The 27035-nt window shown below is 36.1% G+C and overlaps 1 protein-coding gene across 3 annotated transcripts; it reads right to left on the bottom strand.

Moving 5' to 3' along the window:
- Window positions 1–4013: 4013 nt before the first annotated feature.
- GFI1 (growth factor independent 1 transcriptional repressor) lies at window positions 4014–26744 on the bottom strand. 3 transcript variants are annotated; one of them, XM_072419883.1, is made up of 7 exons: window positions 26469–26744; window positions 17802–17995; window positions 16243–16419; window positions 10637–11022; window positions 10381–10518; window positions 9480–9645; window positions 4014–5798 (listed from the first exon to the last, which is right to left on the bottom strand). In XM_072419883.1, the coding sequence occupies exons 2-7, from the start codon at window positions 17908–17910 to the stop codon at window positions 5608–5610; spliced, it is 1167 nt and encodes a 388-aa protein (XP_072275984.1). In that variant the 5' UTR covers window positions 17911–17995; window positions 26469–26744; the 3' UTR covers window positions 4014–5607. The 3 variants fall into 3 exon arrangements, with proteins under 3 accessions (XP_072275984.1, XP_072275982.1, XP_072275983.1); XM_072419881.1 differs by lacking the exon at window positions 26469–26744 and adding an exon at window positions 18428–18990 and having other exon boundaries at window positions 17802–18396; XM_072419882.1 differs by lacking the exon at window positions 26469–26744 and adding an exon at window positions 18550–18990 and having other exon boundaries at window positions 17802–18518.
- Between the last annotated feature and the right edge of the window lie 291 nt (window positions 26745–27035).

Below are 27035 nucleotides of genomic sequence, written 5' to 3'. Positions count from 1 at the left end.
TTACAGCTTGGGTCCAGGGAGAGTAAATGGTGAAAGTGTTGTATGGATCTCCAAAAGTCCAATTTATACACTCAAGTGAGCAGCACTTTAAATTAAAATATTTAATTTATTAAAGTTTATTGAATGTGTATCAACATCATGTTATTTTATATATTTTCTTTAGCAAATCATTACATTTCTCTCTTTTTTGTCCTGATGTTGATTATCACTGGAATTTAAAACAATGAAATATCTCCCAACAGGAACCCTTGTCATGGTGACGATTATCTAAGGGTAGTTTATTTGTTAAGGGTAGTAGACAATCGTTAAGGGTGGTAAGTTTGCAAACCCATGAACTGCACCTGTGGTTAAGTCTCTTCATGCTAGTGCCTCATCCTCCATATGGAATAAATGGGGGCTGTATAAAAGGTTAAGCTGAAAAATATTCAAACATTGATCTATTAGGAAACGAGCCAAGCAGTTTGGGCAGCTGGCAAGGTGCCAACTGCCTAAGACCTACCCAGAAACACTTTTTCCCACTGCCTGTGTATACTAAAGGCCAGATTTATTAAAGCTCTGGGTGATCCAGCAAACCTGTAATGGCTTTCTTCAAAGTAAACTGCTATTTGCTAGCAAATGTTTTGAATCCTGGACCAGATCCATTCCAGGTTTACTGGATTACCCAGATTCGCTGATGAACGTGTATCCACTCCAGACTTTAATAAATTAGGTCCTAAAACTTACCCTTACTTTAAGTGATTCCCAATGGTGAAAGAGAAATGTCTGAAATAGAACAACCTACTTGGGAAATGAGAATTCCCTGTTCTATCCAAAACTAAAAAAAATGCTTTAGATACACTTTAAATAAAATCTATTTTATGTTACAAACAAGCATAAATAGAGTAATAGGTAATCTGATCTATTCCTACCTGAGATGGACGACTGCAAAATGTACTTACCCTGACTTCTCTTCTGCAGAGTTAGATGTCATCACAATAGAATTACAGGTCTGTCTAGGACTTCTCTCTCTAATATAATAAAGCTGAGACGCTCTCTGACAGTAATGTTTAAAAATGATGCTATGGATGGATTAAAAAAATACTTGCTGCGATATTCACCTCTTCTCTGGTGTGGTCACCCAAGATTTTTTTCACCACAGTATATCTTCAGTGTTATCATAATGTCCAGCATTTTTCAACCTGGAACACTAAGGACATAGGGACTGATTTAATAAAGCTCTCTAAGGCTGGAAAGAATACACTTTCATCAGTGAAGCTCGGTGATCCAGCAAAACTGGAATGGATTCATTCTAAGTCAATTGATATTTGCAAAGGTTTTTAATCCTGGACCAGATCCATTCCAGGTTTGCTGGATCACCCAGCTTCAGTGATGAAAGTGTATTTTCTCCAGCCTTGGAGAGCTTTATTAAATCAAGCCCATAGTGTGCAGGGCTATGACTGTAGTCTTTCCAACAAAAGAAGTCATTAATTATGGCAGGCAGGATTTTATTATAATGCACCTAAACACTTTATTATATCCTAACACACAGTTTTGCTGTTGCATACATTAAATTTGTACATTTCATTTTTTCTTTTCAGCCATTAGATGATTATTGGAGAGCACATATCAATGTGTCAGACTTAGATTCTTTGCATTTATTACACAGGAGTCACAACTCACCTGACTTAACTGCTAATTCCTGATGGCTAGCAGCAACGTCTTCCCACAAAGAGAACAGCAGTTCCCCTAAAAACATGAACTGTCTCCAGTCCAGATTTATTTGTGCACTTTCTGACATTTCAGTAACTGAGAAAATGCCTTTCATAGTCTTTCACTTCCTTCCTAGAAAACAAGAATGGTTTAGAAACCAAAGAATTTCCTTCTGTATTTTTGAAGGAACAGAGGAAGTTTAGGATTATTAGCCCTAATAAATGTTTCATGGTTTTTAAAGAAGCTAAAATAAAACAAATGTAAAACTTTTTTTAACTAGAAAATACTGATGTATAGCATATTTCTGTTCATGTAGAAGAGAAAAACATTGCATAAGGCAATAGCACACCAAGGCCAAAAATGCCATAAATATCTAAACTCATTAAAAGTATAGAGTTTACATCTGTTTAAATTTGCACTTTTTATATCAAATTATTCCTGATATGGGGTTGTACTCCTAATGATACTACAATGTTGTCACTGACACCCTTAATGGAGACTACAGGTTAATGTGCTGACACAAATTGCACAGGCATGGTCCACTGTTATCGCTGTCAGGGAATCAATGGATGACAAAGAATATAGAAAATGTGACAATGTCTATTTTATGGAAAATAAACATTGAAAGCTGCTCAGCAAGTTTTGACTTAAAGACAGTGATCAGGCAGGTAGAATACTTATTGAAGAAGAGACATTGCCTGTCACTTTCTACAATAAAACCCATACTTATGACAAATTTTTAAACTGAATATTTAGCTCCATTTTAATTATATTTTTGGTATGACAACTTATATTATTATTAAATGTGCAATCAATGAATGTTATTGCATACATGTTGTTCATCTTTCAAAGACTCTCTTTTGCAGACATCCAAGTAGCAAAGACTGATGAGCGTTTGTTCATTACATCAGTGATTCTATCACCCACTATCTGCAATAGTACATTTTGATGTAGTCATTTGCACTACAGCCAGAATATATAAAATATGTTTATTGTAAATGTTTAGGGGTTAAATGGGACATGGGTTGAACAAAGCTGACAATGGATATAATGAGATCTATATGTTAAACGTACCATTGAGCAGGCTTTATACAGCTATGCAAAATCTAGGAAGATAAATTTAAAATATACTCGTGGGGGTATAGTAAGGCAGCAAGTCCAGGAAGTTGTTTAGTCAGCAATTTGAGATGGAGTTTGGACTATAGCTTTCCCCTATGATAATCAACCTGTCCTGTCCTAGTGAAGAAAACTCCAAAAGGGCTACAGATATAAAATACAATTTACAGGAACATGGATTTCAGATGGAAGTCTTAAATGGAGACTGTACTTTATAAAGGCTGAGTACAGGAACTGAACCCAAAATGTGAATATTTGCTAAGTTATAGGGAACATCCTGGAATTGCTAATTGGACCTAACCAGTACCCTGAAAGAAATAACTTCTTTAGGAATTTCTCTAGCAATGCAGGTCCTGGTATGTGAGTATGACTGGGCATCACTGTGCCTACTGACTCTAAAATATCTGCAGTGTTAGATTTAAGGCACTACTTTTCTTGGATTTGGGTTTAAATTAGGTGATGTTACTATTATACCAATTACTGTTATCCTTGACATGGTGTATGAATGAAATGTAAGAGGAAATAAAGTTCCATTTTTACAAATGCCTGATCTGGCTAGTCATTATTCCAGAAAGTGACAGGTGATGTCCCTTTTGAAATTGTCTGTCTTACCTGCCTGTTCACTACAGGTTTCTGGCTACACAGCTGAACTGTGCATGTCTAGTGTGGGCTTTGGTTGCAAGGGAAACATGGCAGTCCTGGTTTCCCTAGCGTGTGCCAGGATGAATGAACCCCAACATGCCTCCGTAGGAGTTATGTCATCCAATAATGATGGCTGAAGATCGTCTTCAGGATGAAGAAAAAAAAAGGTTGCAGCAATCTGCAATAGAACACGAATATGTGACTGCAATTGAAGGAGTCAGTCCCTGTATTTACCAAGATGGCCCCAGTACAGGGCAAGGCATGGTAAGTCAGTAGTGGGAGAAGTATGGGCTGCATGGATGTTGTGGAAAATACTGGTGACTATTTCTTTGCACTCTTTATGGGCACATCTTCTAGCGCTCAGTTCTATTTTAAGTAGGTTTTGGAGGCCAGCTTTGACTTTAGAGTCATTTCTTGGCATGGAGACACCCGTTCAGGTATTTTTTGAGTTGTGCAGTTCTATTACCAGGGAGGCAATGGTGCCCAGGTTCCTTGCCAGTAATGCACTGTACTGCTAATTTAATTTCTAACAATGTTTTTTTTTTTTAAATAAATACATCGACCTATCAAGAAAAATGTTCTTTATTAATTTAAAACATATTTTCCAAATAAATAGGCATCAATAAACAATAACACTCCAAACAGGCAGTGCCAATTTATATATAGATATAAATATTTACATAACCCTTACAAGTTACAACCTTACCGCTGTATTAATATGGAAATTCGGTTTAAGGCAAACAATTTTATTTATGAAATCTCAGAGTGCAAAAACACATCCTGTTAGAATCCCACACCACTAATGGAGGACAATTGTCACTTAGTATAGTAAAACTGTAAATTCTTCAATGAAATACAAAAAAAGTTTTCTTTGTTATTGTCCTGTACATAAGTCCCAAAGCGAATGTTCAGCTAAATGTTCAAGCTAAATTAAAATGTGCTAATTTAGTAAATCAGCCCAACAGTGTCAGAATTTTTTTTAATTGAAACATTTTACTATCTTTCTTTAACCTTAACTTGCAATTCTCCAATACCTTAAATACTTAGCTTAGGAAGACCTGTAGCAGCGTTTATAACACTTGGACAATCAGGATCACTATCACTAAATTATTAAAAGCAGAACTTTAGTCAAACATAAAGAAGTTGAATTTTAATAAAAGTTCCTGTAACAATGAAATTAAAGTCCTGTCATGTAATAAAAGTATTACATGTACTTTAAAATGCTGGTAGTATAACTTCCTAAAAATCACCATCCAGGTATTTTTTACTTTTTATTTCAGGTGTTTTATAGAAGGGCAGAGTAAGGAAACAATTTAGGCAATGTTGCAGTAATCAACACTGGTGTCTGGCTATGTAGTATAGTAGTATGTGTTAAACATGAGTAAGTTTTTAAGTATTTTGGTGTATAAAATAATTTAAATATTTTACAAATACTGGAAGAGTCATAGTATGGACCAGGATGCTGAATATATATATGAATGAAGTTCTAGGAATTATGTAGCAAAACATGTAACTAATAAATATACCTACTCTGCTGATTGATAAATCCAACCCTGATTAGTTTAAAATAGACATATTTCATTCTTTTTAGTCCTTATAGATAGTTTGTCAATTTGTAATCAATTTTAGGCCATATAGTCTAAACCATTTGTTTAAACACCAAAGAAAACTTTTCTCTCTAAACACAATGAATACATAAACGTAGAATGGAATGTGTGAGTTCTGTAGGTATGTCAACATTTGCATGAATTAAGGCAACAAAAACTAAAAAACACAAACATGCCAAATATTTGCCCTTCCCCTTTTTCATCCATAGTCTGCTTCACAGAAGAATTCCTCCTTTGCCAAGGACTGTCTGCAGGTATCCAGTGTAGTCCAAATCTTTCAACATTGAAGTTCATAACTTTGAAACTTTATCTTGTCACACTTGTAAAGAGAAGGTCAGAATCTGGACCTTTGTGTCTTTTGGTGGTTGTAATGGTATCAGGCTTCTTCAGAAAGTAAGGTTGATGATGGTAAACTGAATGAACATTCTCTGATCTGAGATTTCTGCATATTCCACCCTCGTTAGGTGTCAATTTGTCAACAGCACAGATTTCATGATGAAGTTTGCCTAGTGTTCTCTGATGACAACCTTTTTCCATTGTGGAACAGGAACATTTAATTTCTCAATGATTTGAGTCCATGTTGTGTTTCACGATGTCTTCTCAGATCCACCTTCCTCTGAAAGCCCTTTCCACACAGGTCACAACCAAAAGGCTTGAAGCCGGTGTGTTTCCTGCTATGAGTAATCAGGTTTGAGCTCTGGCTGAAGGCTTTGCCGCATACTTGACATTTGTGGGGTTTCTCACCTACACAAATAATACAAACACATTTTCAGTAAAAATAAATGTTTTTATTACCAAAGATATATTATGACATTTATCCATCATGGAAGACCATCTACCGTAGTGATTTTAGAGTTTAATTTCATGTTTTGGCTTTGGGTGCCACAGAAGGGGTATAACTTCTGCCAACTTTTATCCCTTAGAAGGCTTGCAACAATAAAACCTGACATTTTTTAAATTAAGTGATTAAAACTTTTTTTCCAAAAGCTCTTAATTGATAACTACTTGATTAAAATCATACTTAAGTACTGAATAAAAGTGAGTAAAGTAGAAAAGCGATGTGTTTTCCTCTAATCAGTTGTCTAATGTTCAAAAATATGACATGAAATAGACAAGCTGTTTTTTTAATGAAAGTTTTCCAATGTCTCCAACCTTTTGAAGATCACGGACAACATTCAATGTGATAGGGAACCACATTATATCCACATATAAGTTATTTGTAGTTATTTATACAATTGATTGGACCTGTAGCCTTTTGTCACTGCAATTGCCAACTTTGATTTGTACTGGTGCTCTTATCTCACTGATAAGGTCTGTCTGGCTGAAAACAATAGACTCCCTGCAGTCTGTATTGATGTTAGGAACCCACATTGCATCTAACAGATAAGGACTATATAATCTTTATATATGACATGACTACTAATTTATACGACCTGTAATTTTTTTTATAAAAGGTCTTTCTCAAAGCGTTTTTTATAGAAATAATACAGGTATATTCCTAAATTTCCTAACATTATATCCAATAATGAACGTTTTTTCTTGTTTTACTGTGATTTATTGTATAAAAATTCATGCATGGAATAAAGATGCAGAAAGGCATTGCAGTCTAATAAAGGAAACCCTTGGCATCTTATATGATATATTATTAAGGATTACATATGGCATGTTTGGGTTGTCTTACTTTTCACTGCACTTCAGCAAAATACAACAAAATACTGTGTACAAAACAACATATGCCTATATAATTTATTATTAGTGAAATACAAAGAAATCAATCAGTTTTTTGTGTACTGCAGTCAAATTAGTCAAGTGATATGTTCTGTTTGGCTCATATAGGGTTTTTAAATGGGCTCCAATTGTTAGAATATACTGACAATGGTTTGTCTGCCGCAAAAAATGATTAATTTTTGCCTTGGAAGCAGTAACATGCTTTTCCATTACAGACACTGTAACATGAGCAGTCTGTGGGTAGTCATTCAATGTGCACTCAAAGCACTCTACATGATGGAGCTGTATACAAGCTTGACAATTGTTAGACAAATATTTGGATTTGGATAAAAGCACTTAACTCCAATAGTGCCAACTCATAATGTTTCTATGTGTTCTTCAACAAAGGGACATATGTTTAATCGCTTTACTGCCAGATCACAACACAAAAGTCTTGCGGAGTAACATACCATAGCCTTTCCTAGTAAAGAAGAGGCCAGAGAGCCCCAATATCTGTGTGCATTTGGCTAGGTGGGTGGATGGGCGTACCGATCATCACATCTGTCAGTTTTGCTCACCTGTCATTTTCAGTGGCCTTTTAAATCAAGGCCTTACACACAATAGGTTCCAAATCATCTTACAGAAAAGCCTTACTGAGCAAACACAGGGTGGATCATATGAAACTCACATTGATTGGATTGCTAGGATTCAATTCATCAACAGATGCTAACATCTCTCTGCAGCAAATAATCCTACGCAAGACATCGCAGGGTGATGATAGGACCGTCATTTATAAACAACACCAGAACCAGGCTGAATACAGAGTGATTTTCACACAATAGACACATAGGTTCTCACACTAAATTAGATTCTATGTTATAAAATAACATTTTCAAAGAAAAACACCAAATGTTTGCAAAAGAAATAAACAGAATGTGGTGAGATGCGTAACACCACACCCTGCTGTGCTTATCTGTTATATGTCTACACAGTTCATTCCGCATCTCTGTGCAGAGAGATATATAACAATATCCGCTGTATGGGTTGCAATTATGAATTATAATTACTTATACTGCTCCTAATTCTAGCACTCCCGATTATGTCCCTAATACCGATATCAATGCAACAACTAATACTGTTATTACTAATACTTTGTCTATACTAGCACTATTACTAGTAATCCGTTTACTGTTGTCTTTACTAATACTATTTATTGTACTGTTATTAATAATGCCTTTATTCCAGCTATTACTACTACTGCCTCTACTCAGTCTACCGACTACTATTACTACAAATAATGCTTCCAATTCTGTTTCTATTGCTACTATTAATACTGTTTTGTCTAATGTTGTCACTGATACTAATAGCAGTAAGTAATGCTACTACTGCTTCCAATGCTGTCTATGCTAGCACTATTACTACTACTGCATTTTCTTTTGTCTCCACTAATACTACAGTAATATTTCCACTTCTATAAATGCTAAATCTATTACTGCTACTACAGATTTTAATGTTTTTTCCCCTACCACAACTATTACTTCTTTTACTAATTTATCAACTACTGCAATTATTACTGCTGCTTCTAATGCTGTCTATACTAGCACTATTATTGCTATTGCATTTTCTTTTGTCTCTACTAATAGTACAATATAATACTGCTACTTCTAATGCTCTCTGTACTACTATTACTACTGCTTCCAGTGGTGTCTCTATTACTAATATTGTCTACTCTGCTGTATCTACTAATACCATTACCATGTTGCTTCTAATTCTGTTTCTACTACTACTAATAATACTACAGCTGCTTATAACAACAAGTTACAACTAAAAATGCTATCTCTGATACTACAAGTAATATTACTACTACTGCTTCTAACGCTGTGTATACTACCTTTACTTCTACTTCTTTTAATGTTGTATCCACTAATGGGTCTATATCTACATCTAATGCTATCTATTCTACTAAATCGAGTACTGCTCCCAATGATGTCTCCATTACTAAAATTACTATTTACACTTTTCATGTTTTTTCTACTACTGTTACTACTACTGATCCTAATGTTATTCCTAATATTACTACCAATACTGGTATAGTGCTAATGCTGCTACTTGCTGTATCTACTCCCATTACTACCATTACTATTGCCAGTGCTTTTTCTACTGACTTGAATGCTATAATTACTCATATTACTAATTGCTAAGGGTTATGGTTTATATCCATGACATACTGCAAAGGCTGGCAGTGCCATGATGATATGCACAGAAGTAAGATTTCTCATATAAAAACCTCAACCCTATTGGAGATGTTGAAACTTCCCCTTTAATGGGAAAATAGGACAATAAAATTGTGTTAGGGTTTGTTGTCATCTAACAATATGGGGTTTTCATTGCCAACTACTTGACAGCATTCTGTAAATTGCATTTAAATATCCCATATATTTATCAATAAAAGAAACTTAATCAATGCTCCTATTTCAGGGGTATGTCAGAGGTACCTATTGTATCAGTGTCTGGTCAGTTTGGAGTTATGCTATTAAAGCAGAATTGTTGTACCTAATAAGATGATAGGAAAAACAGCTTCTTAACGACTAAATGTGAACATTTCCAACTTTTATAGGGAAACAAGCCTTGTGTGTATGTGGTTATTTGAAGTTTGCTAAGGGACCCAAGGGTTTAATATGACCTTTGTAACATGGACCGTTCAGCACATGTACTCACCTGTATGTATGAATGTGTGTTTCTTCATGTCTGACTTCTGATGGAAACGCTTGCCGCAATACTGACAGGGGTACGGCCTCGTGTCCGAGTGGATGAGTAGGTGTGTGGATAGCGTGGATGATCTCTTAAAACTTTTACCGCAGATTTTACAATCAAAACTTCTCTCCTGCAAGAAAAATATGGTGGTAAAAACATTAAATATAAACATATAGATGACTATAACATAGATAAAAAACAAACATATACTGTACATATTATTGCACAGGAACAGAATTCATTATTAATCCACAAGAAAAGAAAATCACTTATTATTTCCCTGTTTTAATATTTATTCATTGTATTATTATTTAGATATATTAGAAATGCAAAAGGGTACAAGCATTTCGAAATGTACACACAAATACATACACTTTTAAGATTTCTTTATTGTTCACTTTGTTTAGTGTAATTTAACTTATTTCAAATTGTTTTTACTTTATTTGTGTTTTGTTATTTTGAGATTGGTAGAGATTACAGTAGATTTTTTTCAGGTATCTTTAGTTTTAACAAGCTCTTGAATTTTTAAAATATGCATAATTTATGTATTTCTTGCTGATTTTTACTGATCCTTTTTAAATGATACAGTAAATCAAGTATTATCCATTTCAATACAAATCAATCTTCTAGTTTTGGCCACTGAACAGGACAGCAGGAGAGTGAAAGAAAGGTGAATAGATGCTGCATGGGCAAACAAATGCTGACCTTAACCAATCATATATAGGAAAGAAAAAGAATGAAGCAGAAAAACACAGCAAGAAAACATTCCAAAAACATGTCTGTGCTTTTCCAGCAGTTGATTAGGTTTGTGAAAGGGTCTCTTTAAGCAGGTTTGCTACGTTGGCAAGCTGTTCTCTCTTCTTACCTGAGAATGGACAGCCTTATGTTGCTCTAAGCTGACCGCGTGGCCAAACGTCTTCCCACACAGATCACATGCAAATGGTCTTGTGCCACTGTGTGACCTACGCACATGAACCTCCAGTCCATGAGGTGTGGAGAACACCTATGAGTAAATAATAAAGGCATTGGGGTTTAATAAATATGCCATTTATTGGTATAAAAATCAATTAAAGGCAAAGAATATGTTGAATAATATTTTGTACCTAATTTTTTTTTCATACCTTACTACATTTCAGACATTTGTAGGAGCCAGTGTTAAGCAACAGGCGTGTACACAGCAGGTCAGACTCCACCTTGATGCCTTGTGCCTTCTCTCCAAATAAACCAGTGGCAGGACAGGACTCTCCATAGCGAGATACTCCTTGGGCGTAGTCCTCATACAGACCATGAACACCCCTTTCTGAATTGTACAGAGGTGAGGGATGAGCAGGAGGGTCCCTGTTCCCATAATGTCCTAAGGATGAACTTCTCTCTAGTCCTGATGGTCTGTAATTCTGTACCAGGTGCCGTAGCTCAGAGCCAACCAAGCTGCTCCATGTATAAGGCTTAAATGATGCTGGGAAAGGTGGAGAATCTTCCACAGATGGGCAGGCTGACTTTTCTGAGGCTGGGGAAAGAATGGAAATATATTTAGCACATGAACTAGATAATCAACATTCCTGGGCAGACACAAAACACTCTATAAAGGCTCAATCGGGCTTTAAGATTTTTGTTGTAAATTTGCATGTGTATGTTAAAGAATTATACAAAATAATGTTGGAAAAGCTTGTTGGTCTGGTTGGTAACATTCATCCAATTTTTTCTTCTCTGGAAGTTGTGATATATTCTGGTGCCCCTTTACAAACTCTTAATAAAGTAAAATCTAATAGGAATATGATTTACTCCAGTAGTTATCAATGTTCCTGAAAAAAATAGTTTGACTTTTCGCTTTATTTATCCATTTATCATTTTTATGTTTTGGTTTGTGTTGCTGGTGTAAATTCATTGGAAGAGAACAACCAGAGATTGCCACCTTCCATAAATTTTCAACTCTTCCTAGCAGAGTCAGATATATTCAGGTACCTTTGTATTAGATGCTGGAGGGTATTATCCACAATGGCGATGCCTAGAGTAAGATTTGTATTGTTCTGAATCATTAAACTAAACATGGCACAAACAGGGATAAAGCATGGCACTTATTTAATTATGAAATGCTGCATGCCCTGGAAACACTTATCCTGAGGTTAGCTCCACTTGCAGAATACAGGAATACATATAACAAATAAAGATTGTATACATGAGAACATCACCTTTCTAAATATTCTTTAATAGGACATTATGTGACTGATTTCTACAGAATTCAGTTTTATTCTGGCATGGCACCTGTTTATTCTAAGCACCCAATACATAATTGCTACACCAGCTTACGCCATACTTCAATCACTTATGCATAATGTATAAAGAAGAAGGAAAACAAGCTAAATGGACTATGTGGAGGGAACGGAAACCCTTCCATAATTCAGGATTTGATAGATCTCATTTACTAAGTCAGTTTACAGACTTTAGTTCTGAATATTATGGAAAAGCTGATTAAACAATATCATTTATGATGACGTTCTAATAATAACAATTATTTTAATGGGAATAAGATGCATATAAACGTAACATTTAAACTAATAATACAATGATCTAAACCAGCTATAAATATAAGGTGTAACATTTAAATCTTTCAATGAACATTTTTTCAAGCCTTATCATTTTTTATAAAGATTTTTATAAAGTAAAAAACATATTTAAATTGTTGCTGTGCTATATAAGATTGGGATCATATAGATTTTGTGTGTGAAAATAGCATTTCGTTGAAATCCCACTGAATATATTTCATTCATTTAATTAGTTCATACTGTCACATTTGGGAAACTGTGTTGAAAATTATTATTAATATTATTATTATTATTATTATATTTATTATTTTCCTGTACATAATTGGTTGGTCAAAGTGAATATAACTTGCATTAATAAGTAAGCATTAAAGGAAAAATTAATAATGAACACTATGTTACTGTGTAACACATCCTTAAAGAAAGTAAAGGTTAAACAAAATAGTCATCATAAAAAAAGAGTTCCTATTGGATGTTGCCATAAATATGTAGAAAGAAATATTCAGTTTAAAATGTATCAAAATGCTAAATGAAAGCTTTAATTGTAATATACAATAATAAACTTTAAACAAACTGTAAAATAAAAAGGTCTGGATGATCATTTAGATACAAATAATGGGGTAATCTACCAAAAGGAAAGTTTAGATGAGCCATTTACCAATAGACATTATTATATAAACAATTATATTGTTTTTTGGGACAAATAAAAATGTAATAAATCAGCCTAATTACAGGGAAGAAGGGGTAGGGGTAAAAAAAAATAAACCTTTGCTCAAAATTCTACAGAATTCTAATTCCTATTGGTTGAAATGATCAATGTGATAAATTACATTTTTTTATAACACTGTCATGTTTTTTGCTTGGCAAATTTTGCAGCTCTGTTTTTCATTGTGATAAGATGGTGAAAATGTGTAACCATTGAAAAAAAAGGCTCTACACAGGCAGTTATTGATTCCAATTCTACCAATAATATTCTTGTAACAAAGGGAAGCTAAAGCTAACAATTCATTTTTTTTCTAAATAAATCATTTTTTTTATTTCTTTAGGTTTTTTTTTATCTTTATCTATCTATATATTATAAGTGATTGACTTAACTTTAGTCCCATGGCTAGCATACTGTTGTTGATGATCAGATATTTTGCACTAATTAATGCTGCAGCATTTTATTTCCTTGAAATGCCAAGTATTGAGAAAAGACTGTGCTTGGTCAGCATAACATTGCTAGGTTATAATAACAATACTTATTATTTAGGGGAAATCTTGGCTAACCACAAAGTATTTTTTATTTTTACTTAGTATTTGAAACAATGGTGCCACAATAACAAGTCACTATAAGTCTACTTAAATAGTATTGCCTTTTTGTACTATTTTTTCATTCACCAAAATGTTACAAAAATGTTATCTAAAATTTTTTTTGCCAAGACAAAACAATAACATAATAATGACAATGACAAAACAATGATGTAACACTGTAAGACAATGTAATTTGAGCAGTTTCTACATACTGACACATGGATACACCAGCAATCAGCATTGTCAGGGGTCTGAATGTATATGCTGCACCACAATCACAATCACATATCTAATACTCACTTTGTAATAACCTACCCAAAACACACACAAATTCATTTAAAATGTAATCACAGTGATATTTGTGATCTTTAATTTCTGAACAAAACAAGCAAATCAAATGAAAAGAATCTTTGCATGTTCAACAGTTTTGACATGTAAGCTAACTGTTACCCAATTTTGTAAAAAGTGGAACTAAATTATGTAAACAGAAAAAGGAAATAATAATGTTAACATAGAAGAGAATGACAATGTGCAGAGCTTGGTTGGTTGGACCAACACAATGTACACATTAATCTACCTATAGATTTTATATTATTTTATATATTTATCTGTAAGGTTTATTTATGGAGAAAGAATAAAAAATAAGTGAATATTTAAATAACCATTGTATACAGTAATAACAAGCTAGCAATGAGTTGATATAACATGCTGGCATTTGTAGTCCTGCAAGTAAGGGCAGGAAAAAAATCGTATGGGGTTGAATATTAATCACATTATTTCTGATATTACAGCTATTTACCTGGAAATCAAATCATTTTTAGAATTAGTAAAAGATATGTTTGTTAACCTCAAGGGGAGCCTAAATATAAAGGTAAATAGTGAAGTTGCCAAGCCTGAAGATAATTAGTGGATCAAAGCCTGAAAAAAAAATGTATTTTCCCGTTCTTCCCTAATAAATGTACATTTTTATAAATACACCAATGTGTATCCATCCTGCAGAACAGACAGACGTCCTGTGTTAGGTCTATGGAAGAAGAGATGAGACAAGGCTTGTCTGGCTCTGTCCTCCTAGCTGTCATTATCTCACTTCCATCTCTACCGATACAAATCATGCCATGTAATTAGTATTATTAGACATAAAAACAAAAATACACTGCAAAGACGAAAATGCCCTAAATTCCAGCAGAAGGACAACCTATCAAATAATATATAACTGCAAACACCGTGCGGTATGGACAGGAGACTGCAAAACTATGAACCTTAGCGATCCTTAATCCAGCTCCCAGAATTGTACGAGCCTGTATTATCGGTATACAAATCTCCTAGGCTCTATAATCTGTCCCTTTGTAGGTTTTGTTACAAATCCGGACATCAGATATAAATAACCCGTATTTTAGTTACAATTTCGTTACAAGTTCAATAGAACTCAATGCATCCATCTGTATTATCCCTGGGTATTGTAACATAAAATATCTATATGATCTGTATGCATCATTCTCTTGTATTATATCATAGTATATATAAAAATATATACTATATATATATATATATATATATATATTATTTGTCTATACTATAGTACATAACTATATGTACCCCCCCCTCTTTTGCTATAACATATATGTACTATTCCTTTATATTATAAATGATTTATGTATTATCCCTGTACACTATATAGGAAATCATTATGTTTAATTCTTCTGTACTATATAGGGCATCTAATTGTATAATCCCTGTATATTATTATTATACTTTATAATATAGGATATATATATATATATATATATATATATATAGCACTATAGTATTATCCTTCTCTTTATTCCATATCCCTTTACACATGTTCAGATTGGAAATCTATTGTATTATTCCTTCTATAATATAACATAGGACATCCATCTGTTAGTTCCTCTGTACTATGACATAAGCCAGTCATTTATATAATTATTATACACTAAAACATATGACAATCATATATATATTATTTTCCTTTACTTTTATAACACAGGGTATAGATTGTATATTGATGTACAGTATCTGATACTCCTATCACATTTATCATCATTATTTATCACCTACACAACTTAGAAAGATCACAACTACATCGATCATACAAAAGAGATCTGCATGGAGTATTATGGTGTGCCTTACAGAGATATTATTACACATGTATATAGGAATACCAGATTGGGGGAAATGACTTGTCCCCCCCACAATCAACAAATCGTGCTACCCCTACCCCAGACATGTGCCTGGTTCACACAAACACAGGTACAAACACATCGCAGACTATATCGGATCTGTCTTCTAGACTTCATTCATTTATATCTCACATCTACCAAAACATAGGGAAATCTTCACATATACAGACAACAGAATATCATGCCATGGGCTTCCCAAAGGTGCAATGATTGAATCCAGCACATATTTCCCTATTTACTAAGATCAATAGAGTCTTCTTTAGTAAATGGATCCAATTGTATAAACTGATCGTACACTATACAATGTGATTGTACAATGGATTCACATGGATTTTATAGCTATGTCTTCATTTTGTAAATTGGTACAGAGATCGTACAATCAGATTTTTTCTTTATAATACTTTGCATAAGATAGGAAGTGCACTAACTCTTTGATTGCCAGACACTTGTCGACCTAGAACCCAGCGTTTGTGTATTTGTCTTGTTGGGATTTATACATGGCAGAAGATATGATCGCTGCGATAAAGTCCCGGCTGGGTGATATATTTGTTTATTTAATGTCGGGGACACCTGTGTGGAGGCAGGATGTCACTGATCGCCACTGTGATCCTACTGTGATCCCGTGATCCTACTGTGATCCTACTATGATCCTACTATGATCCTCACTGTGATCCCCACTATGACCCTCATTACCTGGAGAGGCTGACGGGGAGGGGGGTCTCCATAGGTCATCCACTTCTGACGATGAGCTGTCGCACACACTGCCCTCGCAGCTAGGGGGCGACACATCGGACGACACATCCCCAGACTCACCGAGGTGGGAAGAAATCGGGGAAACGTTCCCTTCAATCCCAGGAACCGACGTAGTCTCTGGAAGGGAGAGGAGCAATCAAAAAAGAAAATTATATTTATATATCACATATGTGAAATAATAACCAAAACCTTTTCATTTCTATAATATTTGTGAAAAGGGATTTTTGATATTTTATAACAAATGATATATAATATTGGTATTGTCGTATTAGCCAATGAGAGCCGCTCTATTTCTGAAAGCTAAACTCTGATTGGCTAAGATTATAATAACTGACATAGCTCTCACATTATTCTGCCACCCAATTCAAAAAAATTACTATTTATTTTATATCCAGTATTGCTATTAAGGAACATTTTGTGTTTATTGGATGAATATTTTATTGTTTGGAGTATAAAGTGTTGGGTTTGTAACCAATAAACATTTATTTACAGTTCTTCTGTTCTAAATTGCTGAAAGCTAAAATTTCATTGGTTGAGATTGCAATCCAACTCTCTGTTACAATAACTCCAATCCATTAAAAGATTTTTATAACGATATTTAAATTCTTTAGAATATAATATAACTTTATAAAATACACACACATATATTTATATATATAATTTTTTTATTATATTTGCGAATAATTGAATGTACTATGTAAGAGCAATATGTAAATGCAAATCACCCAATGAGCACGTATGTTTCATATTTCTTATTGCTCTACGCTGAAGGAAACTAAAATCTGATTGGCTGACATTACTTTGGGTACAAACGATCTGTAACACTTCAAAAAGCTCATCATTTAATTTGCTGATTTTTTAAATATTCCTGACACCGGCTGATATGCTAAAGGAGTTGATAATCTTCACCCAATAAATTGTGAGATCCAAGCAAGTAAATTGGAAACAAACCCAACAGGGATTTCACTACAAAATTGCCATATTCACCCGATTTATTGTATGAGTATTATCCACTGCCTTTAGTTAATTATTATAATATCAATCGATCAAACACTAATTAATTCGATTCACCTATTTTTTTATGATCGAATTCTGCTACCTACATTAATAATACTATTATACATTGGAATGTATTACATATTTTCTATGAGGGTGAAATAAATATGGGAATGGTATCAGCTGTAATAAAAGCAGTCACGTGAATGAACCCATTCTAGGAATCGCACGATCACATTGAAATAATAAAGGTGATCGGTGCTTGTATGGGTTTGCAGGGACAGAGCAGCACCATGCGACAAAATGTAACGGATTCTCCTTGCTGGATAGATTGATCTCTTATAATTGATGATTTATAGATCGGGTGTGGATGATCGGCATGAGATTTCCTTAATTGATCGTTTATATTATTAATATATATATATATATATATATATATATGTGTGTGTTATATAAAAATCAGGATATTCAGCAGTGGTGGGTGAGAGGATCGCAGGACCTACCTGGACACAGATAGATCCCCTGCTGCAGGCTGTAGTCATCTCCATCCGTAGATCTGGGTTGGTGGTAGCTGTGAGCTTTCTTGCTCTTGACCAGGAATGATCTTGGCATGGTTGTTGCTCTCTCGTGTTGTCCAGCAGAAGCAGCTCTCGGGTGATCTCCGCTCACTCATAGACATCCATTGGTGAGGATGAGCCTGGAGCCAGATGGAGAAGTAAAGCAGTGGGCGGGGAAGAAGGCGGAGTGGGCGGGTATATGGGCGGGATTTAGGCTTCTGTAGACTTTTGAAGGCTCGCTCACCAGGTGGCACTCGGACAGGTGTCTGCACAGTGACGTAACAATGTGGGGGGGGGGGCACAGGCTCGTGACTTGCTGGTCCCCCTACCTGGTAAATGAAAGGGCGGACAGTGAGTGACCCCCCCCCTACGTGTCTGTCATCGGGGCCGGGCAGCTGACACCGCACAGCCGCACTACAGACACAGAGGAGCCTTGTGTGAGGTGATTGCTGCACAGACACTTCCCTGTCACCCCACACTGCCTCAGGGGGCTACAACTACCGTATATACCTATAGGGGTAACTACAACTACCGTATATACCTATAGGGGTAACTACAACTACCGTATATACCTATAGGGGTAACTGCCACTACCGTATATACCCACAGGGGGCTACCACTACCGTGAATACCTATAGGGGTAACTACCACTACCGTATATACCTACAGGGGTAACTACAACTACCGTATATACCTACAGGGGGAACCAACTACCGTATATACCTACGGGGGTGACTACAATGTATATTCCATAGGGGTGTCTACAACCTACCGTAAATACTCATAGGGGTGACGACAATGTACTGTGTATAACTAACACCCTTCATTTCTATAGGTCTCATATTTTTTTTATTCTCTATTATCAGCCCTCACACAGCACTAAACCTAATATTTCTTTCTAGTTACCCCTTATTGCTATGAATCACATTGGGTGTATAGGGGGAGAGGGGTCCAGCAAGTGTTTTGTGTTTTATGCACATTTTCAATTTGTAGTTTATTACTCTTTGATTGGATACTCACATTTGTATTAATCACATATCAATATATATGTATACATCTGTGTGTATCACATTGTTACATTGTATAAACATTCATTACCCATACAAGTCTCTGTGCTACCACTGCCCTCCCATGGGGTCATCATTCTATATTTTGTATATAGGTGACTCCATGCAGCACGTGTCCTGTGATCACTGGGGACACCACAGGCTCCATTCAGCCCCATTGCTGGGTAGCAGTGATGAGTCTCCAGGACATGGAAAGTTGCTGGAGCAGATCACAGGGGAAATGTGATCCAGCCGCTTGTTGTCTGTCTGCAGATGAGGAGCCAGCCTGCAGCCTGCACAGCTCATTATCACCAGGATCACTGAGCCTCTCATTACCCCAATCAGGGCTGCTAATCGCTGACAGTAACCTGATTCACACAGGTAGCCCGGACACTGGCAGCTCACCATGGGGCTATCACTGCTGGGCCAGCACCGCTATCACATCACTCCTCTGCCTGCTGCAGATAGGTGCCACAGATATGGATGTATAGACACATAGCAAAAGAGATAGATAGAAAGATAGATAGATAGATAGATAGATAGATAGATAGATAGATAGATAATCAGCAATCCCAATCATTACCTGGAAAGTAACAGTACTTTTTCCAGAGGTCACTTATTACAGGAAATGTATCAAACCAGCAACAAGAAGCCTTCTATTCCTCTAGAATGCTCTTTGCCTGGCTGCCCTCTTATCATCATGAGGCCATTATTATCAGTGCTGCTGGTATTCTCACAAAATATTTACTATAAGGTAAGAAAAATCCATCCTTGCTATGGAAAGCAACTCCAGTGGAAGTGATTTGTTGCTACAAGTAAGAGCTTCATTTCTGGTACATCAAGCCAGCTGTAAATCCTTTGCTAAACTGAATCAGGAAAACAGCAGCAGTTTTTTCATTATTCAACCATTATTGCAAAGAAGCAGCTGGGACATAGGTTTAGTATATGAGCACACGACAAAACAAGAGCAGGTATAGCACTGATTTGAGTATAATACATTACGATTTCATATATTAGACAATTGCAGATTTAGTCCAAATGCAGGTACAGCACAATTACAGATATTGGACAAATGCAGATATTATATATATTACAATTCCAGGTATACTACACCTGCAGGTATGGGACAATTCCAGGTATAGTCCAAGAGCGGGTATATTATAATTGCAGGTTAGTACAGTTCCAAGTAAAATACACATGCAGGTAATTTACATTTTCAAGTGTATTACAATTGCAGGTATAGCATTTACCAATAGTTGAAGAAAAATAAGTTGTGATTTACAGAACCACATGCTATGATTTCTTAGGAAGCGGAAAGATTTCTGATTTGCATTTTTGTAATGTGGATACAGATATCTCACTGGTAATCATTAAGCAAATACAGCTCTGCAGCTGGATGACATTCTGACACATATAAACCACCATGAACCCACTAACTTTCACAGTGTGTCATTATGGTCCACAGCGACACCTCCACTTAGGGCTCCCAGATCACAGCCATGGCCCAATCAGTGTTAGTAACATTTTAGGAAGACATAGCAATTCAATTCTTTTGGGAACTTAGTGTCACAGATGAAAGAAGTGGGTGCCTGGGGTGACTGGTGAGGCCCCATCTGTGCAGATGGGAAGATTTGACTCATCTCAGTCCATGAACAGTTTGTAAGTGGTTTGCACTAGGTCACAGAGAGCTCTGCTAAGTCATATCTGTACCACTCTGACCTGATGAACCCGTCTTGATTTGTAAGCAAGTCACCCATACACAGCTGCATGTACATGTACCTGCCAGGCATAGATGTGCCCTAGTTTTATGGTTAGATAGAAAACATGCAAGCTCAGCAAATCTGCACAAAGTAGTCGTATTTATCAATACAGATTTCCCCAGAAATTCAGCTATCAGTGAAAATTCCCCCAAGTGCTGAACAAAGATGACTGCATAAAGAGCAATGCAAAGTATATTCCAGAACTTGTCACTAGTTTGATTCCCTTTCAAAAAGAACCTGTCATAGGTTTGTTAGTTTTTAACAGACCTCAATATTTTCTGATACAATTTTACTTTTACTTACAGGTCTATCCTCACCCTGTGACTGGACAGTGATATGAGAAGCAACACAGCGATGATCTTATCTCTTAAGCTGCGTACACACGTCAGATTTTTCTCGCCCGATAATCGGCATCGGACAGATATCGGGTGAGAATCTGGTGTGTGTACAGTCGGCGTCGTTCATCGTCCGTGGATCCTTCCTGGCCGATCCACGAACGATGAACGACGAGCGATCCTAATGCAAGGGAAGGGGGAGAGCGCGCAGCAGGGTGCCGCTCTGTCGTTCTCCCCCTCCCCTCTCCATAGAGCAGAACGGTGCTGTATGTACAGCACTCATTCATGCATCGTGTAGTCCTTTCTCGTTGGAAAGGATCGTGAAAGTTACTTTCCAACGACAAGAATTGCACGTGTGTACGCAGCTTTATTCAGTCTACTCTCTCCTTCTATCAGCGTGCTTCTTGAACAACAGCACGACTAACTGGCTCCTTTTGATGTTTTTTTCCTATCCAAGTCTAAACTCTTTTGTACAAAGAGTTCTGGAGGTTGATATCGAGATAAATTCAGGTACTTACACTGCTTGCATTTACAAAATACACATATAGATGTGTTTATGACTACAGATCTGCATTGATTTGTGTCTTTTATGTCTACAAGGTCAACACAGGAAAAATAAGTTCACTCCATTTACTGCATTTTAAACTTCTGATTACATTTTGCAGTGCCTATGGTGAATATCTACAAATAGCTTTAGAAGTATATGCAGGTGGTTTACCAACCCCCCCACCCCCATAACTGAGAACTATCTTTCACCTGCATGACTATGTGGGGCATACAAACTGATGGGAGTTTGGCTGCTACAGCTCACCTGTTTATGTTTTTATCCTTGAGATTAAACACAAGTGACCATCACTACCCAGCAACAAATCAGAGTACAATGATAAGACTATTGACACAATCCCCATTCAGAACAAATCTCTCCAGTGCAGATTTCTTGTCCCAGAGCACAAAAATAGACCCGAAACAGGGAGAGGAATGCGTGTCAATGTATACCTGGTGTTTAAATAGTCTGATGGAAAGTTTGCCATATTTTAGTGATATTTGAAATCCTCTTCAAGCTAGAAAAGACTTTTCATAGTCTGACCAGGAGCTTTCTAGGGCACATCAAAGTCCACAGTAAAGAGCTGTTCTGTTGTGTAGGAGGCTACACCTTTGTAGGAGAGGATACACTTTCATCAGTGGAAATGGGTGATCCAGCAAACCTGAAATGGATCTCGTCCAGGATTGAAAACATTTGCTAACAAATAGCAAATTACTTTTAAATCCATGCCAGGTTTGGTAGATCACCCAGCTTCACTGGTAAAAGTGTATGCTCTCCAGGTTAGGAAAGTCTTTCTTTCTTCTTTCTTTATAGAATCGTTTCCAATCGATCATTTGGGGGACTGCTGTACACATGTTAGATTTTTGTGAGACAAGCACAACCCTTTTTTTTGGGCTGAGAATCATCCAATGTTTGTGGTTAGTATTTAATTTTCTGTCTTTCTTGATTGTTTCTAGTGACAAGAAAATGAATGAGTACAGTACACACAGCACTGTTCAGTTCCATTAAGAGAGAAGTGGGGAGGATGAGTGGGAAGAGTCCTTTCCTATAGGAAATGACAGTGGTCATCCCCGTTCAGTTATTTAGCGATCCGCTACATGACACTACACACACTGTATTTTCGCCCATGATGATCATGATCATTCCTCTCGGGCAACAATCATCTAGCATGTTTACAACTTCATTCTTGCTTAATGCTCCATAGTAAATTGGAGAATTACACATTCTTAATATATTTCTTAGGAAAATAGAGAAATCATAGAATATTTTATTATATCAGATTTACAATGAATTAAATAGGCAAGGGAAGTCAAATTTCTAGAGAAGTTTGAGCAAGCCTTTAACTTCTCCCTTTGATAACAGACTTTTATCAAATGTACCATATTTGTATATATTAGGCACATATAAACGTTTAGAGACATTTGTGCAAAAGTGATGCAGTATTTTTGATACAATCAGTTACCCAACGGTAATTATATATCTCTGATGAACAGAGTTTATGTTCCACGGTACTCACAGGTACTGGCAAGTACAATAGTTTGTGTTCTGTCCTGTCATTGTAGTCTTTGTAGCAGGCTGTGACCCCATTACGTCTGGTGCCAGCTTACACACATCATACCTCAGCACACAGATGTGTTAAAACGTGTCAATGTGGTTTGACTATCATGGCAATCTGTAACACTTTGGGGTTCCCTGTTTTCTCAAGGTGTCTGAGAAATGTTGGGTTTCTTGGTTGGCCTGATGTTTGGTTGATTCAATCTACAATGCAGATAGGTCCGCACAGACCTGGGCTACGTACAGAGGTCAGATGATTCTCATTCTATAATCGCCTCAGGGCCGATATCGGACAAGATTCTGGCATGTGTACAATGCTCGTTGCCCATTGTTCCCATCGTCCGTGGCTCTGCCAGGACGAACGATCGTGATCTTGAAAGTGAAGTAGAGAAAGCGCACTGGGGTGCCACTCCGTCGTTCCCCCTTCCTCCCTCCATAGAGCAGAACGCCGCTGTATGTACAGCACTTGTTCATGCATCGTTCAATCTTTTGTTGTTGGAAAGGATTATGAAAGATTCTTTCCAACGATAATTATTGCACGTGTGTACCCAGCCTTAGTCTTTGCAACACCCAATATATATACAGTATATATTGCAATCTGCAGACACTTGTTCCAAGCACTGTAAAATCAGTGTCTGCAGCCGACCCATATACATTCAATTAACAATTGATCTGGCAAAAAAACCCAAAAACAACAACTAGATTGAAAATCCTATTTTCTATGAACATTTTAAAGCGACCCTATTGCCAAACCATTAATTTTTACCAAAAATCTTTCCAATAAATCATGTGATAGTAATCTATTTTATGCTCATTATATACCCCTAAAGTCTTGTGTAGACATTCCTAGGATTGCTACTGGACACCCTCATCTTGGATGTGATGTCAGCATTCTCCTTTATTCCTCCCCTAACTGCTAAATGAAAGGTTATGTAGGGAGAAGAGAGTATGAGCTAGGCAAGCACATAAAGTATATACACTCACAGAAAAGAAAGGGGCTATTATATGCAAGAAGGGAGGGGGGGGTAGTTAGGCATTGACTATTCATAAGGTACTAAAATGTTCTAAAATTCCCAAAGTCATGTTGCAAGTGAATAAAAATGTTTAAAGTACAGGAAATTGACAGGGTCTCTTTAAGTTGTGCACAGCTCCTTATTGCTAAACTCCTAAGCTCTTTAATGCTAGACTTCTGTGGACAATTGATTCGAAGACCTGGAACAAGCATGGTGTAAATTTATTTATTTAATTTGTAGTACATTTTTTTTATTAGTCCGGCCAGAGTTTTAAAAAGCACAAAGTCAATGCTCATTATAACATCCAGGGAGCTAACATTTTTAAACTGACACATAAGTGATAACAATTTACAAGACTGAAAGCACAGGGAATTCTCTCTAGTGTGTGCCCAGCTCAATAGACATTCCTGGGCCCCCTTTTTTCTCCACACATAACAGATTTATATTAATATATGATAGCCTATATGACATACCTAGACATCTCCCTCATTCTTCCCCTGAACTGCATGCATCTGATTAACCTAAAACTTTTAAATGTGCACATAGAGTTTTAATCTTAACTCTGTTTATTGCCCAGCTGGAAATCTTTCTCCTGACTTGTAATGTCAAGGACAAATGGTGTGATACTTCCAGTTGTTAATGTGAGAAATAAAAGCCCCATCCCACCTGGCTGCCTACAGGACATGCAAGCAGCATATGGGAGACCTAAGAGTGGCTTATACATTTCACTGGGGGCATTTCCTCTAGACCACTGCCTATAGAAAGACCTCCACACACACCAACCCTATTGTTCTCCATTGGATGCTTGGTTTCAGAGTTTGATGACTTATTGATGAACTCTAAGCATGTGGCTAATGTCTGCACTGGAAGATTTGTGATTCATAATGTAGATAGCTGTTAGTGATACAATCAGATCAATAACAGATATAGTATGTACATTATAATTATCTTACATGTCGTTCCTTTTTTTGATTCACTGTTCAGTCACATTTGCTTACTGCATCATCTAGGTTTTGGAAAAAAATACCTATTTTATTTGCACAGCATAAATAATATATTGTTTTGCAAATTGACAAACCTACACTTGAAAATAAAACAACTACTATAACTACACCTAATATACCTAACAAAACTATACAAATGTTATTATCAAATAGGTTGAATTATTATTGATTAATAAATAAAAGGAAACTTTTGAGCCTATATAGTAACCAAATAACTCCTTCTAAAAAAAAACTTGTACGCATGAACATCACATTATAATAAACTGGGCTGCAGCTCATCAAAGGTTACAAAGACCAACTTTTATTCAATCGCCCTTTAATTTCCCATGTGCAAATTCAACCATCATTCATTTATATATTATGAATTACTCCCAGGAACAGCAACAACATTCTTTAAACTTGGTACAGATATGAGCAATTTACAGCCTGTTGGTTGTGAATAAATTATGAGTCAGAGGGTATTTTCCACTCTGAGGGCCCATATACACTTGCATTGTGTTCTTGGTCATCCAATAATTATAATAACTCATTGGCCCTGAATGAAGCAAACTTACTTCTGTTCTTGCTTCAAATATCTTCAGAAGATATTCCAGTTTATTTTATAGAACATAAACACGGTAATTTCATGCAATCCAAAACAGTTAAATGGATTCATTTAGTAAATCATTCCTACAGAGATTGACAAACCTACAAAAGTCTGCCAATTTATTCTAGGATTTAATCTGATTCAATTCAACACATATGAAATATGTTATATTGCGTATCCTCCATTTCAAAAAATGCCTGCAAAGTATCTACCCTTCAAGTGGATTTATCTAATTTACCTCCAATAATATTAAGTCTTAAAAATATACATATCCTAGTTCATCTTCTATGTGTTTAAATGTGAATATATCTATAGAGATTGTTTATGGTAAGATTTTGTATTTGCAAAAAATATGATATTTTCTTTGTCAATTGAAAAGAAACAGTGTTGATCATTTCAGCTGCACCTAAACCATGATACAGGCATACAGTGATATATCTCAGTATAGCTCAGTATGTAATAGATGTGGCCAGTCACTGTTGCTAAACCAGCACAGCACACTGTTTTCTCTAATGATGACCCTGATAGCAGTTACACAACTCATGGCAAAACTTTTAAAAGTTTTTACATTGTACCAGCCATATGAGTGCTGGGTTTAGAGTTATCTGTGCTATTAAAGTATCTAATGATCAGTCTCTATCAAATAAAAAGTTTGTAGCATCACTACTTATGTCAGATGTTGAACCTTCAATATCATTAATGTGGAAAACTGTGTGGGTAGCAGATCAGGAAATTACAAAAGCTGGAAGAAATGAACATTGTAAAGCTTACCTAGCACATGGCGAGTGAATTCAGACATGTTGCAATACTTCTAGGCATTCTGATAAGCACAACCTACAGGTGCTATTGTACAGAATCTTATTTTTAAAGTGATTTTTTTTTTATTTTTTTAAGTTGTGTTCAGCCTCCAAAAGCCACAAAATCCACTTCCTAGGACTTGAAGAAATCTTGCCTGAGTGTGCCCCGGCCTTCCCATGTGTTCTCATGCTTTGCAGTGTCTGGATTACGCAGAGTGAAAGGTGGCTGGACTGAAAACAGCCTCTCCGCGTTCTCTATATCACTGCTAAACACAGGCCGAGAATACATCAAACTTCACCCCCCCCTTCAACTTCCGTAATGACAGTCACAGATTTAGCAAACAGATTGACTGAAGCATCTCAGCCATAAACTGACATGTACATCCTGAAATAATGAAGATAGGGGTATGGGGTGATCTATATGCGAAATGTAGGTAGTATGCAATCAAACTAATCAACGAGTAATCCTTTCTTTGTATGCCCATGTATGTCAACTCATAAGCAAACTTTGATTTAGAGATTAGTAAACAAGAATTTAATT

This window comes from Pyxicephalus adspersus, chromosome 8 (assembly GCF_032062135.1).
Source record: "Pyxicephalus adspersus chromosome 8, UCB_Pads_2.0, whole genome shotgun sequence".
NCBI lineage: Eukaryota > Metazoa > Chordata > Amphibia > Anura > Pyxicephalidae > Pyxicephalus > Pyxicephalus adspersus.
Note: the sequence above shows the minus strand (reverse complement) of the source record. Positions and strands in the feature narration are given on the sequence as shown.